The following is a 17,355-nucleotide window of genomic DNA, read 5'->3' as shown; positions in this document are numbered from 1 at the left end:
TGCAACGAAGTACACACAAATGTACTCACCCTTCCAAATCCATCACTCCCAAATGTATTCACCCTTCCAAATCCATCACTCCCAAACACAGACGGACATGCAACGAAGTACACACAAATGTACTCACCCTTCCAAATCCATCACTCCCAAATGTATTCACCCTTCCAAATCCATCACTCCCAAACACAGACAGACATGCAATGGAGCACACACAAATGTACTCACCCTTCCAAATCCATCACTCCCAAATGTATTCACCCTTCCAAATCCATCACTCCCAAACACAGACAGACATGCAATGGAGCACACACAAATGTATTCACCCTTCCAAATCCATCACTCCCAAATGTATTCACCCTTCCAAATCCATCACTCCCAAACACAGACAGACATGCAATGGAGCACACACAAATGCATTCACCCTTCCAAATCCATCACTCCCAAACACAGACAGACATGCAATGGTGCACGCACAAATGCATTCACCCTTCCAAATCCATCACTCCCAAACACAGACAGACATGCAACGGCGCACGCACAAATGCATTCACCCTTCCAAATCCATCACTCCCAAACACAGACAGACATGCAATGGAGCACACACAAATGTACTCACCCTTCCAAATCCATCACTCCCAAATGTATTCACCCTTCCAAATCCATCACTCCCAAACACAGACAGACATGCAATGGAGCACACACAAATGTATTCACCCTTCCAAATCCATCACTCCCAAATGTATTCACCCTTCCAAATCCATCACTCCCAAACACAGACAGACATGCAATGGAGCACACACAAATGCATTCACCCTTCCAAATCCATCACTCCCAAACACAGACAGACATGCAATGGTGCACGCACAAATGCATTCACCCTTCCAAATCCATCACTCCCAAACACAGACAGACATGCAACGGCGCACGCACAAATGCATTCACCCTTCCAAATCCATCACTCCCAAACACAGACAGACATGCAACGGTGCACCACAAATGCATTCACCCTTCCAAATCCATCACTCCCAAACACAGACGGACATGCAACGGCGCATGCACAAATGCATTCACCCTTCCAAATCTATCACTCCCAAACACAGAGAGATATGCAACGGCGCACGCACAAATGCATTCACCCTTCCAAATCCACACGCACAAACACAGCCGTACGCTTTGAAGCGCGCACATGCTCCATCCGGGATGACCTGACATCTTCCAAGGTCAGGGAAGGGCGTTGGCCTGTACTCTTCCATCCAAGGTAGCGTTCCAGGTGTGTGTACTGGAAGAGCCTGCGATTCGCTCAAAGAAAACTACATTTCACCGTGCCATTCATTTTCTGTACAGTTATTGTTGCTTATCTAACCCCCCACCCCGGTGTGCCTGTTCTGCACGGGCGGGGCAGAAAAGTACCTGTAGGCTCTTTGGGACAGGAACCCCGACCAGCTCTTTTCAGTGCCCCTTTCCCCGGGGTGAGGATCTCTTTATTTCTTCTTTCTGGATCCCTGACGGGAGGGATACCCTCGAAGCAAGCAGCTCTCCCTTGCTTCAAAACAGGAAGGAAGGGGACAGCCGAAATCTTCCTCCTCCTCCTCCTCCTGTATCTTGAATTCAAAGTTTTGCTCCCCCCCCCCCCCAACAGAATTTAACCCCGGAGTCCCTCCCTGCCGCAGGTCACTGACACCTCCTTTCCTGGTGGAGGGTATGCAGGGCAGGTCTTCCCCAACCTGCACAGCCCCAGACACCAGGGCCCTCCCATGCCCTGAGCCCAGGTGGTGTGCGGGCTCTCACAAGGCTCCTACCACTTAAGAACCTTAAACACGAAAAACAGACCCAGAGGGGAAAAAGGTGACCAGCCAGTGAGCGGACTGGAGAGGGTGAACCCTACCGAACCGGAGGATCTCCCAGGGCTCAAGGGTGATGTAACCGAAGAGTCCGTCACATTTATAAAGTGTCGGCAGCGTACACGGCACAGTACATTTATAGAGCAACGATTACATAGAAAGCATCATACATCCATATGCACAGCACTGTGCAATTATATTGGAATCTTTATCTTTATTAAAACGTCTTCGTCGCTAATGCCATAGCTCCAAGCGATGTACAAAAAAAACCCAAAAACATAATGCAATTTAAACAACTTACCCTGAAAAAAACTATATCGGGATTGAATACAGGGAATCATGTAAAATCTCATCACTGGGCTGAAAGCAGTTCCTGCTATTAAAGGTCAATAGGTGAAGGATTTCTCCATTCTTAGCAGACTTTTTCCTATCTATTTCCCATCCTCTCTCGCTGTCCTTTTCCCCTCCTTTGCCTCTGGCATCCTCTCTCTCTCATAGGTGCCGAGGTGCATAATGAAAAGGATTTCTCCAGCTAAGTTTGGGACCTTTAGCTGGACAAAACCTGGAGGTTAAATATCTCCCCCTGCTGACCAGCTAGGTTTTAGCCAGGGAAGTGTAAAGAGCGGGTCTGACGTTATCTGGGGTAACTTTAAATATTGCTGACCTGGTGGAGGGGGGTGGGGGCCTTGCATCGCCATGGTACCCCCGCCATGCCCGGCACTATCATTTCAGCGTTACGGAGCCCTCCTGCTGTTCTTTCGCCTTGTGCCCTGCATTCTCTGAAGGTCAGCCCTGGCTTTACACGTAGCCAGCTATATTCTCTCTCTCTATATATATGGCTGGTTAAGTTAAAAAAAAAACAAACACCCCCCCCCCCGCCTCAAAACTTGAAACACGTTGTAGGCCAAAGCATCCTGAGGGCCCCTCCCCCCAATATTAAAATCGAAGGCCAGATTCTGGGGCCCCCTTCCTGCCCCATCCATAATCCCCCCCAAACCCTCAAGGCCAAGCCCGGGGGGGGGGGGGGGGGAACCCTCAGTCAAGTATAATCTGCTCTATGCACTGCCAATTTATTAATTTGGGGTGGAGAGGGAGGGGTTTGGCCTACTGGCCTGTCAGTTTTTTTTTTGTTTTACTTAACTGGCTATATGTTAAATATAGCTGCTAAAGTTTAAAATTATTGAATAAAGTTACTCGGACAACTTTAACTGAATTTAGCTATAGATAGCTGAGTAACTACTCAGATAGCTTTGTCGCTCACTGGCTTACTGAATATGGACCTAGTCAGGAAAATGGTTCACAGAAGCACGCAAACCAATTGGTAGATTGAAGTGTAATGCAGTTTAGAAACCTAGTTCAAAGGTCAGTTATTAATTTCCAGTGTACGGTTTTAATAAGCATGGATTACTCAGAAATATTGTCGACTAAAGATAACTCTGAACAGAAAATTCTACAATAGTTTCTAAATGGCCTTTACCTTCCTTGTCTTGGTCCCTTTCCCTAAGAGCTGTTCTCGGGTGTTCATTTCAGGTTTCAATATCATGATGTAACACTTGGGGAAAAATATACAAACTAGAATCCCTGCACTGGAAGAGATGATCCCAAAGACTTCCACAGCGACCGTGTACTTCCCTTGGGTGCTTACATAGCCTGGGATGAAGGACAGCCAGACACTCAGGAACACAAGCATGCTAAACGTGATCCATTTGGCCTCATTGAAACTGTCAGGCAACTTACGTGCAAGGAAGGCTACCAGGAAGCTGACACATGCCAAGAACCCCATGTATCCCAGCATGCACCAGAAAGCAACATCTGAACATTCATTGCACTGCCATATGATAATACCAGTCTTTAGTTTCATGTTCTTCTCTACAAAGGGAGGGCAGAGAAGCAGCCATGTGACACAGAAGAAAGCCTGAAAAAGTGTGGAAGCAGAAACTATCACAATAGGCACCCGGGGCCCCAGCCACTCTCTCAGGTTACTGTTGGGTTTGGTGGCATTGAAGGCGATGACAACCATTATGGTCTTGGCCAATACACAAGAGACACAGAGGACGAAGATAACACCAAAGGCAGGTTGGCGTATCAAGCATGTTGTTGGCCGAGGTTCTCCAATGAAGAGTAAAGAACAAAGAAAACTCATCAACAGAGCCCCTAGGAGAAGGAAAGAGAACTCCCGGTTGTTGGCTTTAACAATGGGGGTATCTCGGTATTTGATGAAGAAGCACAGTACAGTAGCTGTGATGACAGAAGAGAAAGAGGCAGCAGCGGTAAGAGTTCCCCCAAGAGGATCTTGATAGGTGAGGAATTCTATTCTTTTTGGGGCACATTCACTTCTTTGCCAGTTGGGCCAGTGGTCGATTGGACACGGACAACAAATTGTGGAATCTGGAAGAGGAATCAAATTGTAAATGTAGAGAGAGTCATTTTATAATTTCTCACATAGCAGTAAAACCTGCTGTACAATGTACACACAGACTATACCAAGTGTTTTAACTGGCCAGATATGTACAGGATTGTTAATGCACAAACTTACAAATGCTCCAAGCAGGGTATAACTTGTGTGTAGTTAACTTGTACTTTTGGAAATAGGAAAGTCTATCTCCATCCCTTCTCCACCCTTCGGAACAACTACTCCCAGTGCACGTAAAAGTATGCATGAAACTGGTCTATGAACATACTTTTATATGCACTAGCTCCTGATTGATTTTCAAAGCACCACTTACATGCACAAAACAAGTTTTTATGCATGTAAGTCCTTTTGAAAATCAGGCCCCCATAAAATTCTGTACTCTTAGAATGAATTTATCTGTGGGATGGAGAATTTCCATGGCATAACAGCTAATTCTCCAAACTGAGAGGGGTAAAAACCATTAGAATTCTTGGGTGCATGCAAGCTGGGTGGGACCTGTTGTGTTGGAAATCTCCCCCTCGGCACACAGGAGACAGTCAAAGCAACAGAGGGGCTGTCCTTCCTGAACCGCCTTCCGGTACCCAGGGGAGCAGCTCTCACTGCATAAAGAGCGCGGGACCTGAGGGGCGAGAAGAAGAAAAGGTCCTTTGGAATTGTAACTGAATATTTCAAATATAGTTCATCAGGTCAAGATATCATAAGCTTTGAGGGTATCATGGAATAAAGTTGATTAAAGCTTTTATTTGTGATCTGTGTCTACTGGTTGCACTAATATTTCGTGACTGCGTGCACACGCCATACTATACCATCTTTGAGAAGTGAGAGGTACTGGCCCAACCCTAGACTTGACAACTATCCAATGGCTGGAGTCCACACTGAGAATTGTCAACCTATATTGACTTGACTCATTGGATCTGAGTGTAAACAAGAGCCAAGAATCAGATCGAGGTCTCAGACCATCAGAGGAGAAGTAAACTGTGGGGCAGGCCAGGAATTCAACCATTTAAAGCTAGTTAAATTTGAAAGCACATAATGCTAGTTTAAGGTATTGGTTTATTTGTGCTTTAGATAAAGTCAACAATCCTTTCTTTTCAAGGTACTTGGCTTGCTGGTAAGAGCTTATTGCTGAGGGGGAAATGACTCATATTATGAAACATTTTCAGCAGTGACAGAAATTAACAATTAGCAGTGATGTATTTTAAGGCATAAATTATCTTCAATCTCTTTTTTTTTTTTGGCTGTCAGTTTCCTCCTGCTCCTTTGGTCTCTGAGCTCAGTTGAGATCAGCCTTTACTGGTATTTTGGTGTCATGAGCCTTTAATTTACAAGTATCCAGGATTTTGCCTCTCCCTTTGAATCTCTTCCCTCTGGCGTAGCCAGGTTCACAGAGCGTTATCCACACTGTGTGCTCCCTTGGCCTGGCTGCTAGGTGTGACTGTTGGGTGACGGCTTGGGATCCTTCCCCTCCCAAAGGTTGTGAATGGCTGCCTCGGGTCAAACCCCATATCACTACTTTGCATGGGCGTGGTACCTCGGCACGTTGCGTGTTCCACCAGATGGCACTGATGTTTATGGACAGCTGCCGCCCTGTGGGTGCCCGGGAGTCAAAGCTTCCCACCTTGACATAATGGAGGGTACCGTCAAGCTGTGGTTGCCAGTTGACGATGTCATACACGGCGGGAGGGTTGCCGCCACTGTCATAGTAGATTTCCTCCCCTAGTTTGTTCCTGAAGTGCACCTTCCTCATGTAGTGCAGGAGCTGGAAAACATTTTTTTTTAAATCTATAGCAGGTTTCCATATAAATGGGCAGATTTCAACTTCAACAGTCTACAGTTAAACTTGCAAAAAAAAAAAAAAAAGGATAATACATAAAAAGTTACTCCACTGGTATGAATCAGTGGATTTGATACTTTTGTCTTTTGGAACTTCTAGAGAGAGGAGGAGATGGGCAATTTTTTAAACTGCCTGCATTGGCACAAAGCCTACTCATACTTTTTTCTCATGGGCTTCGCAACAATTTTCATACGGAAAAGTACACATAAATTTTCTCTTTGAAAATTGCTGCAGGTAAAAAGCACTTGCAGTCGCTTGCACCAGCATTTTTTTTTTTGCAGGTAGAGTCTTGCTTGAAAAATCTGTGTGTAGGTTTGAAAATGTCATCCACGTGTGCACTTTACCTCCCTCTCTACCTAAACACAGCCCACGTCTTCCTTGATGCTGCAAAAAGCATGTGCATCGCAGAACACGGCACACGTTTTCAGCCTTACTGAGGGCGAGCCATTTTCAGATGGGGACAGCGGAAGAGTATTTGACACACTAGGCGGACCTTCAGTCATGCATTCCTCACTCCAAACGTACCTGTTGGCGGCAGCTTCATCCCAACACTCCCAACAATATTGGTTTTCCCCCTCTGGGCTTTGTGTTGGTGGAATTTTGCCGTTCCCAAAATTTTGGCACTCTAGGCAACCACCTAGTTTGCCTAATGGAAGCACTGGCCCTACGACTAATGCAGGTAAAAGGCTCCAAAAATTGCCCTTTTAAGGTTTTGCTCAATGTAGGGAAAATGGAGTGGAACCTTTATTTGAAATATTTCCTTTTTCGGGGCATGAAAACCTGTTTTGCTGCTTACCTGCCATGGCTTGAAATCCCGGATGTCAGCGCATGTCCTGTTGGTGAAGGGCCCTTCTTCTGTCACGCAGGATATCATGTTCTCTAAGGCATGTGCCACAGAATAAATTGCGTTATAGACATTGTAACTGATCCTATTGTCGTACTCAATGGAAGTTTGGCTTTTAAATTCCTCTAGCTTTTCATTCCCCGTGCACAAGTCTCTGGTGGTATTGAATGCGCTAGCAGCTTGTGTAGGAGAATCCTCATGATTTTTCCACTGGCACCTGAAAGCTTCTTCCCAAAATGACTTAATGAATATATCCCTGGGAGAAGAGAAAGGGTGTAGGTTAAGCAGGAAATCCCTGAAACCACGTATGTCACCTTCGTGGACAGTTAAGCCAATAGTGCCACTTAGCATAATAGAAAGTTCCTTGGTGGAAACTGTAGGAGAGGTTGACCAAGCTTCTGTTGCAATCCATACCTTCCCAATGATGTGATGATTGGCAAGATCCTCCATTACTGGTAACACGTAATGGTCAGAAGAAAAGACAATGATCACATTGGCAGAGGATCTTTTAACCATTTCAATGATGTGGTAGATTTTCCCTCTTACTGGTGGCACTGGAAATGTTGCGTGAAATGCCACACAGGCTCCCAATGCCTGTAGCTCCTTTTTTAGCAGCTGGGAGCCAAATTCCCCATAGTCATCCTCGCTAGATACCAGCCCCACCCAAATCCAGCCAAAGTGCACCACCAGTTGCGCCAGCCCACGGACCTGGACATTATCACTTGGAATGGTGCGGAAAAAGGATGGAAACTGGATCTTGTCATTCAGGAGGGGACTAGAGGAAAAGTAGCTGACCTGGAAGGCAGAAGCAGTTACTTAGCTCAAGAGACAAAACTTATGATAAATATTTAAAATGGCATCCTTTCTAGAATTTCTCAAAATAGCTGCTTTGTTAAGACATTTAATACACTGGACTCGGATATTAGAAATCTGAAAATTCTTGTAAGGATTTTGCTGCTTTTTCTTTGCAGTTTATGGTAAGTACATTGTATTCCTCTAAAGGAAATACTTCTCATGTGAAAATGAACTCTTACCTGAGGATATCTGTAAAGCCCCAACAATCTGGCCATGGAAATGGAGGTAGTAGATCGTGATTCGCCAATGACACCTGCCAGCGGTGCCCGACTCTGGCACTGATAGTTGAGGATGGACTTGTTCTGTCCATTCACCATCCGGGCAGTGCCTTGTAGAGCTCTGCCCATGGAAAAGCAGGTGTCATAGATCAGGAAACCCAAGGAGATGTTGGGAAGGAGGGCTTGGTCTTGGTTAATCTCATTGATGGCGAACACCATGGCTTGCACCCAACCATAGGCCCTGACACTGAACCTGGAAAGAAATTCAAAATTTTTATTTATTTATTTTTATATACTGGCATTCGAACTGAGATATCACATCGGTTTACAAAAAAATAAAAGCTGCTGTTTACAATGGTTTCACAGTAGAAAATAGAAAGAAGAATTGTGGAAGATGATGGAACAATTGCCCTATGAGGAAAGGCTAAAGAGGTTAGGGATCTTCAGCTTGGAGAGGATGTGGCTGAGGGGAGTTATGATAGAGGTCTATAAACTAATGAGCAAAATGAATGGGTGAATGCATATCGGCTATTACTCTTTCAAAAATTTCGAAGACTAGGGGACATGCAATGAATTACTAGGTGATACATTTAAAAGAAATAGAAGAAAATATTTATTTGTTTAACACATAATTAAGAACATAAGAACATAAGAAATTGCCATGCTGGGTCAGACTAAGGGTCCATCAAGCCCAGCATCCTGTTTCCAACAGAGGCCAAAACCAGGCCACAAGAACCTGGCAATTACCCAGCTCTAGGATTCATTGCCAGAGGATGTGGTGAAAGCTATTAGTGTAGCTGGGTTTGAGGAAGGTTTGGATAAGTTCCTGGAGGAAAAGTCCATAAGCCATTATTAAGGTGGACATGGGGAAGTCCATTGCTTATCACTGGGATAAGCGGCATGGAATTTATTTACCTTTTGGGATCCTGCCAGGTACTTGTGCCCTGGATTGGTCACTTTTAGAAACAGGATACTGGGCCTGATGGACCTTTGGTCTGACCCATTGTGGCAAATCGTATATGCTTATGTAAGAATGGTTTTCTGGAAGGTGATATGGTAATGTGAGTAACTATGCTGAAATGGATCAGAATGCCATGCTTGTGGCGCTGTTTATCATGATGGAGGTTTTGATCTGGATTCCTATGGGTCCTCTGAAACACACCATAGCCTCTGTTCTGCTGTTGAGTTGATAAATGGGAGAGAAGAAAGCACTTTCCCGAATAATACTGGGACCTGCATGACCACCAGTTGACATCAAAGAGAAGCCGGATGCATTCACCCAGTCTTGTGCCGGGGGTTTTTGAGCATCACACACAGAGGACACCGTGTGGCGGAGAAATAATGAGGCTTACGTGTGGCAGAGGACAGGCTGCTCAGCTGAAGGCCATTCAGGCATGTGCCAGTCGAAGTTCACCGGGAAAATCCCACCGATCAGGATGTCCCCATCCTGCCTGAAACCCGCTTCCTCTTGACCTCGCAGGGTGCAGCCCAGGGCATCGGCCGAGTTGACAGGGAAGGGAATCATTAGCAGGACCACCAGCCTGGCCAGAATCATGGCTGGGGGGTGGTGGATTTCTCACTGGAATCGCTGAGGGGATCGCTGGTCAACAGGAGGAATCAGCTGCCGTACAAGGAAAAATAGGTCTGAAATGTTTATAAGCAATGCTTAATTTGCACTGTGTTAACATGGTGGACTCCCTCCGCCCTCCGAAGATCTTGATCCACTGCTGAACCTCATCCTGTCCTTACTGCCTTCTCTTCCTGGTCGCCTCCTCCTCCTACCCCGGGTGCTCTCTCTTGCTCGCCCTGTGTGGGTTTTCTTCTTCTGTGATTCTTGCTTGCCTCTCCGTGCCTATCCTCTGCCCCGCACAGGACGATGACCTGGCACCTGATTTTTCTGCATTACTCTTCTATATCACCGTTTACCCTCCCTGTACGTCTCTCCCCTTCGATGTCTCTGCTCTTCTCTCTCCCAGGGCCCGTATCAGGCACTCCAGAGCCCGGGAGTAGACCCAGTCGGTGCCAGGCACCCTGAAGCTCTGTCTCAGTGCCATCACTCAGCTTTGCCCAGAGGGACCCTTCCCCTAAAGCCAGCCCTGCTATCTCCCCTCCCTCCCTGTGTCCCTCCGCACTTTTTCCTCGTCTCCCTTTCTCTGTGTGCCTCTGTTCTTAATCTGTCCTCTCCCTTCTTCTCTCTGCCCTCTCTCCTGTGTCTCTCTGCGCTCTTCCCTCCCTCCTCTTTTTGTCTCTGATTTTCTCCATCCACTCCCTATGTCTTTCTCCCTTGTAAGTCTCTCTCTGCTCTCCTCCCCCTCCCTCCCAGCCCCTGTATATCTCTTCCATGTGTCTCTGCTCTTCTTTCTCTTCCCTGCATGTCTCTTTTGTTCTTTGCCTTCATCCTTCCTGCACATCTCTCTTTTGTCCCTTCTCTTGGTGTCTCTTTTCTAGCCCCCACCCCCTGTTTCCCAGGCTCTCCACCTGCCTCCCTGCCTTGGCGTTTTCCAGCCAGCGTTTATAAGGAGGCACTAAGACAGACCTCCCCTGCCCAGAATTCCCCTCTCCCCCCCATGACCAGCACCCTCTTCTCTTTTTTTTCCCCTCCCCATGCCTAGCAGACCATGGATCCCCCCCCCCCCTCACCCCCCGTCTCTCCCTACCCACAGCCTCTCTCCTCCTCCTCCTCCTACCGATGCTGGCTCTCCGGCACACAGTGAGAGTTTAGCCAGCGTCCCCCTCCTTCTTCTCCGGCAGAGGCCCCCTCCTTCTTCTCTCCGGCAGAGGGCCCCCTCCCTCTTCTCTCCGGCACAGGCCCCCTCCCTCTTCTCTCCGGCACAGGCTCGCTGTCACACACTCCTCCCCCAGGCTCCTGGCTTGGATGGAGGGAGGCTGGCAAGAACAGTCCTTCCTGCACGCAGCGGGAGCGGACAGCAACTTCTAACCCGCCTCACCTGGGGGGGTGGGGGAGGGTTGTGACGAACATTGGGCAAAACCGCAGGCGCACACCGCCTGGACCCGTCTCGCTGTCCCGTTACGGTGCATCTGGGAGAAGACCAGGAGGGCACGTGGCGCCCCAGGCGGCTGCCTGCGTGGCCTCGTGGAAAAACCCCGTTCCTGACTGCAAGCAAACGATGGGAGGCCGGCCTTTCCCCGTCCTGGGATTGTAGGGCAGGCGTGCCCCGGACGGCCAGACGGCTACCGATGCCCTCTCTGCAGCGCACTTATTGACACGCGAATGCCACGTATGGCGATAGAGGAGCCTGATGCGTGAGGGTCTGAAGCCGGGTTTCACTGGGAAGTGTGACCGGGACCCGCCCTTTGGCTTGGTGGGGAGCGTTGCCCTGCAGAAGGCCGGGGCTAGATTCCCAGGCCTGGCTTCTGTTCTCGAGGGTCCCCCAGGGGGGGAGGGGGGGAGGGGGGGTCTGAGGAGGCGGCGTTTGCAGCCCCTGAGGTAGAGAGAGAGTCCCAGTCATTTGGATAGATTTGAGGGGCCCATGGTCACAGGAAGGAGTCCGGGGGCGGTGGGGTCCCCCCCACCCGAGGGTGCTCGCTGCGGTGTGACTGGTTGAGAGTGAATTGTGAGGGGGAACATGAATGAAGGCTCATGGGGGACCGGGTACCAGCCCTGGCTCCGACCGAGCAAAGGAGCAGGAGGCAGCTGCCAGACGGGGAAAAAAAAAATCCCCATGCTTCTTTCTCTCTCTTATCCTCTCCCATGTCGTTTTCCCTTGTTCTCTGTCTGTCCAGTGTCCACCTGTTTTTTTTCTGTCTCTTCCTGCTCGCTCATTCTGTATCTCTCTCATAGACGCTCACATACACACACACACACACTTTCTCTATCCTTCGCTCGACATATACGTGCGCTTATATATTATTAGGCTGTGAATACCGGCAGTGGAAGAAAATATATTAAAAGGCACGTGCCACGAGCTGGAAGCTACAGAAATAGCCGCATGTGTTTCACTTCCTTACCTTTAGCACATCACTTCTCCAGATTTGTCCTCCCCATCTCCACTCTACAGCGTCCGGAGGTCCGACTCTTCCCTCTGACAACCGCAATAACTTACCCTCCTGTCCCCCTGGCTTCTCCCCACATTTATACCGTTTCCCTGCCCCTCCTGTGATTGCCAACGAGCTCCCTCCGGACAGGATTATAATTATCTCTCATTTCCGTAACGCGCTGTCAGTTCTTTAATGACGTTTGTGTTTTTCTCAGTTGCTGTATTCTGAGTGTCCATGAACGGCGGGGGGGGGGGGGGGGGGGAGAGAGAGAGAGCGCAGGCAGGCAGGCACCTTGAGCGCACCTCAGTCCTGCCCTACAACACCCCCTTTCCTGTTCCAGTGCTCAGTCCGTCCCATGCATGCTCCGCTCCGCCGGTGCACTTCAGTCCTAACCCGCAGCACTCCCTGCTAGCCCTTTACCGAGTACCTCCCCCACGCACCTTATTCCTGGGCCACAGCTTCCTGCTGTAACAGTACCGAGCCCTCCCCAAAACCGTGCCGGGGCACCTCACTCCTGCCGTGAAGCACCCCCCTGTTATTCTAGTACTGAGATCTCCATGCGCATGCAGACACATCACTCAGTCCTGAAGTGGAGGAGTAGCCGAATGGTTAGAGCAAGAGGGGGGGGGGGGGGTGGGTGCTACGACCCAGGGAAACCAGCTTTCAAATCCCACTGTTGCTCCTTGTGACCTTGGGCAAGTCACCTCAGGTACAAAATCAGATTGCAAGGGAAATACCTCTAGTACCTGAACGTAACCTGCTCTGATGCACACTTTGAAGTGCCGAAAAGCGGAATATAAAAAAAAAAATCTAAATAAATAAATATAGCAGATCGTCATCTTAAGTGCACAGAGCTGCACACCCAGCCTTGCACCTTAATCCTGCCCTTCCAGTACATAACAGTATCCATTTTGCCAGTGCAACTCCAAGGAACAATATGTCTTCACAGGAAGGGTGGTGGATGCATGGAAGGCCCTCCCGGAAGACGTGGTGAAGGCAAGATGGGGTAATGGAATTCAAAAGGGCGGGGGGGTGGGGGCAAACACAGAGGATCCCTGTTGGCTAGAGGACAGGAAATGGGGTCACTTTTCTATTACACCTAAAAGTTTACATTTTTGCTTGGGGGTGGCCTGCACGGAGCGGCAGTTGCTACTACCAGGCTAGATGGACCGTTTTGATCTTTATCTGCCATCATTCACAATGGACCTGATATTCATGGCTATTTATCCAGATAAGTGATGACCTATGCAGCTAAGTGGCAGCCGCTAACTATCTGGCTATGTTCAGTGGTCGTCAGTTAGCCAGATGAGTTCTGAGTTATTAATAGTACATATGAAGAATTTGCTAAATTCAGAGCCAAACATTATATCAATCATATGGATCCTAACCTCAGTACTGTGTGTGATAAATAAATATATATGTGCTACGACCCAGGGAAACCAGCATTCAAATCCCACTGTTGCTCCTTGTGACCTTGGGCAAGTCACCTCAGGTACAAAATCAGATTGCAAGGGAAATACCTCTAGTACCTGAACGTAACCTGCTCTGATGCACACTTTGAAGTGCCGAAAAGCGGAATATAAAAAAAAAAATCTAAATAAATAAATATAGCAGATCGTCATCTTAAGTGCACAGAGCTGCACACCCAGCCTTGCACCTTAATCCTGCCCTTCCAGTACATAACAGTATCCATTTTGCCAGTGCAACTCCAAGGAACAATATGTCTTCACAGGAAGGGTGGTGGATGCATGGAAGGCCCTCCCGGAAGACGTGGTGAAGGCAAGATGGGGTAATGGAATTCAAAAGGGCGGGGGGTGGGGGCAAACACAGAGGATCCCTGTTGGCTAGAGGACAGGAAATGGGGTCACTTTTCTATTACACCTAAAAGTTTACATTTTTGCTTGGGGGTGGCCTGCACGGAGCGGCAGTTGCTACTACCAGGCTAGATGGACCGTTTTGATCTTTATCTGCCATCATTCACAATGGACCTGATATTCATGGCTATTTATCCAGATAAGTGATGACCTATGCAGCTAAGTGGCAGCCGCTAACTATCTGGCTATGTTCAGTGGTCGTCAGTTAGCCAGATGAGTTCTGAGTTATTAATAGTACATATGAAGAATTTGCTAAATTCAGAGCCAAACATTATATCAATCATATGGATCCTAACCTCAGTACTGTGTGTGATAAATAAATATATATGTGCGTGTGTGTGTATGTATGTATATATATATATATATATATATATACATATACACAGTTCAGTGTATGCACTGCCACATATACATTTCTTGTAAGACCATGTATGTCCATAGCAATATTTATCCGTCTATGGGGGTTATTTTCCAAGCTGCATTATGAGCTTTTCGCATGCGTTAAGGCGTTTATCGCATGCGAAAAGCACCATAACGGATGGTGCGATGCCAATTTTGAAAAGGGGTGGAGTTTGGGGCGGGATATCTGGCCAACTTGTGAAGCCATATCGCACAGTTTTAACGCGGCTAATAACGACATCTCTTTCATTTGCGTTAAGCTGTGCGATATGGATTTATCGCACTGTGCGATGTTTCCACACATAGCATTGCTGGTCTTTTAAGCTACCTACCACCACACGAGGGAGGGAGCTTGATGGACTCTCTATATGGGTAACATCAAGCTAGGTTGAGAGAATATTGCACAAATGTCATCTCTGGGTGAGTTTCCTCATTCTGAAGGTCATCAAATCTTCACAAGAGTTTACTGTTCCTTTTGTACATCTCACTCTGAATGTCAAAGTGGACCCTAACCCCTACACTAATACCTAAATCTCTCCTTGAGTTAACTAGGTGGGTCTCATATAGAGGTATAAATACCTAACTACTAGAACAACCTTATAGCTAGGTGTTCTCTCTCTCTCTCTCTCTCCCTCCCTCCCTCCCTCTCTCTCTCCAAACAACACAAAAGAGACAGTCCCTATTCATTAGAGCTTACAGTTTAATCAAGACAAACATACAGAGCAAAAGAGGCTTGGGAAGTTTCAAATAGTAAAACAACACTTAAAATTAGTTAGTTAATGAGGCTGAAAGCAGACAATCAGGCTTAATATTTAAAAGCAGCATAAAAAAGGTGGGCTTTTAGATGGAATTTAAACAAGGAGAGAGACACACACCGGCTCAGGAAGTCTATTCCAAGCACATGGTGCAGCCAGTTGGAAAGCCTCTTATCCAGGTCTTCAAAATGGGGCAGGAGTGATCCCCAATGCTCCTGCCCTACTGATCAGGATATCAAAATGGCACGGGCTGGCTCTGAGGCAGGCTGGTACTATTTTAAAATTCCAACCTGGCAGGGCAGGAGCGTTTGAGCATCACTCCTGTCCCATTTGGACTTTAAATACCAATGACAGGGGTAAAAGGAAATCCCTGTGAGGAGGAGGGGTGGAGGAGGTGGAAGCTGGGAACTAGAATGTTTTTAATTTCTGTGGCGGGGGCAGAGAGTGACAGGGAGCCCAATCGGGAAATCAAAACAAAACATGAGCAAAATTTCGTTCACTTGCCTTTTGTTCTACTTTCCAAATGAAATGAAAAGAAACCAGAAATTTTGTTAAAATTTCACATTTTGTTTCAAGAGGAGGCAACAACATAAACTGTGCTATGGATTTTAGAGTATTCTGTCACAGCTTCGTTTCAGTTGGCAGGTCAGTATTCGGTTTTGGACTTATCGCTTCCCCTGGATATCATGGAAGGGAGCCACCTGCCATTTTTTTAGTGTGCTCTGCTGTCTTCCTCCCCACTGGATTTACTACGGCAGTTTTAAGCAGCCTGTTTGACTTGCATTTAGGTTTTGGGGCCACTGAGCATAGCAATTAGAAAAGATGCAGGCAGCCATATAGGCCTCAAATTGGAGCCTTAAAACAAATTGTTAACACAAATGTCATAGGATTGTATGGTAGGAGTAGAGGAGCCCCTATCTCAGGAGACCCTTGTGCTTTGCTAGGATCACCTGACTTAATTTATTTTTTTATTTTCCTTTTTGCAGGAGCTAATTTAGTGATTTTATAGAAGACAGAGACTCAATAGTTTCTTATCGCAAGATGCAAGGCAGAAGGTGGAAGTTAAATGCCAGGTTTCTAGATGAGCATTTCAGAGATTGTTTATTTTGTTTTACTTCATGTTCTGAAGGCCCCCATCTAGAAAAGGATAAGGACAGAGCAGAGGCAATCTAGAGAAGGACCAATGAAAGGACGAAGGCTCTTAGCCATGAGAATTATGAGGAGAGACTTATGGACATAAATGTGAGTGCATGAGATGAGAGATGACAGAAAGGGGAATATGATAGAGACAGTCACACATCACAAAGGAATACTGTAGATAATGCACAAGAGACAAGCACTTTTCACTGGTAAAGAAGTTCTAGAAGAAGACTTGAGAACATGAAACTGAATCAGAATAAACTCAGGAACTATTTCTTCAACAAAAGGGTGGTGGATGCATGAAACAGTTTCCCAAGAAAGGCATTAGAGAGACGAAAGACACGAGCTTCGGTGGCATGGACATGAAGGGGGTCAAGCTGAAGGTCAAGTAGGTAAGGAATATGGGCAATCTAGTTGAACCTTGCAGATATTATCTGTTATGATTCTTTAACTGTATGACAGTTTTAATCTAGTATGCAAAAGGAAGAAGGCTTATGAGGAATTGCCATGTCTGTATGTGTGTGTCCGTGTATCTCTTCCAAATAAATTGTGTGTGGTGTTATATTCCCATCGGATTTTCAAGACATATCAGGGGAAATCAAGAAGATCCTGAAAGGTGTGGTTTTTTTTTTCAGGAACTGTATACTGAATACTCAAAGAGGAGAGTGCATGAGTCTTGCTTGGACTTCACTAGTTCTACATGGAACTTCTAGTTTTTTGAACGCGTAGGAAAGACATGTTGTACATATATACCTATTCATTTTTACACACCCATTAATTTATTTCAACCACATGCAGATGCATTTGATCAAGGGATTTAGGTCCCCAATTGTGTGCAATGATGAGGGGATATATCAACACTGGAAAAGGAACCAACTGTTCTGTTGTTATTCCTTCCTGAACAGAAACTTAATCCTCCACCCAGCATCAGGATGAGAAATGTTTGATTGCTAAGTTAAAATAACACTCATAGAAAAAGGATGAAAGTGAGGTTAGAGGAATCCATGATTTCTAGGTTGCCTTAATCTTGTTCCTGTCCCCTTTTCGTAAGAGTTGCTCCCTGGTGTTCATTTCAGGTCTCAGTAAGATGATGTAACACTTGGGGAAAAAAATACAAATGAGAATCCCTGCACTGGATGAAATAATGCCAAAAACCTCCATAGCGACTGTGTACTTCCCCTGA

General features: G+C 46.7%; 1 protein-coding gene across 1 annotated transcript; it reads right to left on the bottom strand.

Annotated features, from left to right (window-relative positions):
- Window positions 1-3,303: 3,303 nt before the first annotated feature.
- Window positions 3,304-9,560, bottom strand: LOC115077444 (extracellular calcium-sensing receptor-like). The gene is made up of 6 exons (XM_029579735.1): window positions 9,358-9,560; window positions 7,967-8,258; window positions 6,885-7,727; window positions 5,786-6,013; window positions 4,750-4,873; window positions 3,304-4,229 (listed from the first exon to the last, which is right to left on the bottom strand). The coding sequence occupies exons 1-6, from the start codon at window positions 9,558-9,560 to the stop codon at window positions 3,304-3,306; spliced, it is 2,616 nt and encodes an 871-aa protein (XP_029435595.1).
- Between the last annotated feature and the right edge of the window lie 7,795 nt (window positions 9,561-17,355).

This window comes from Rhinatrema bivittatum, chromosome 16 (genome assembly GCF_901001135.1).
Source record: "Rhinatrema bivittatum chromosome 16, aRhiBiv1.1, whole genome shotgun sequence".
Classification (NCBI taxonomy): Eukaryota; Metazoa; Chordata; class Amphibia; order Gymnophiona; family Rhinatrematidae; genus Rhinatrema; species Rhinatrema bivittatum.
Note: the sequence above shows the minus strand (reverse complement) of the source record. Positions and strands in the feature narration are given on the sequence as shown.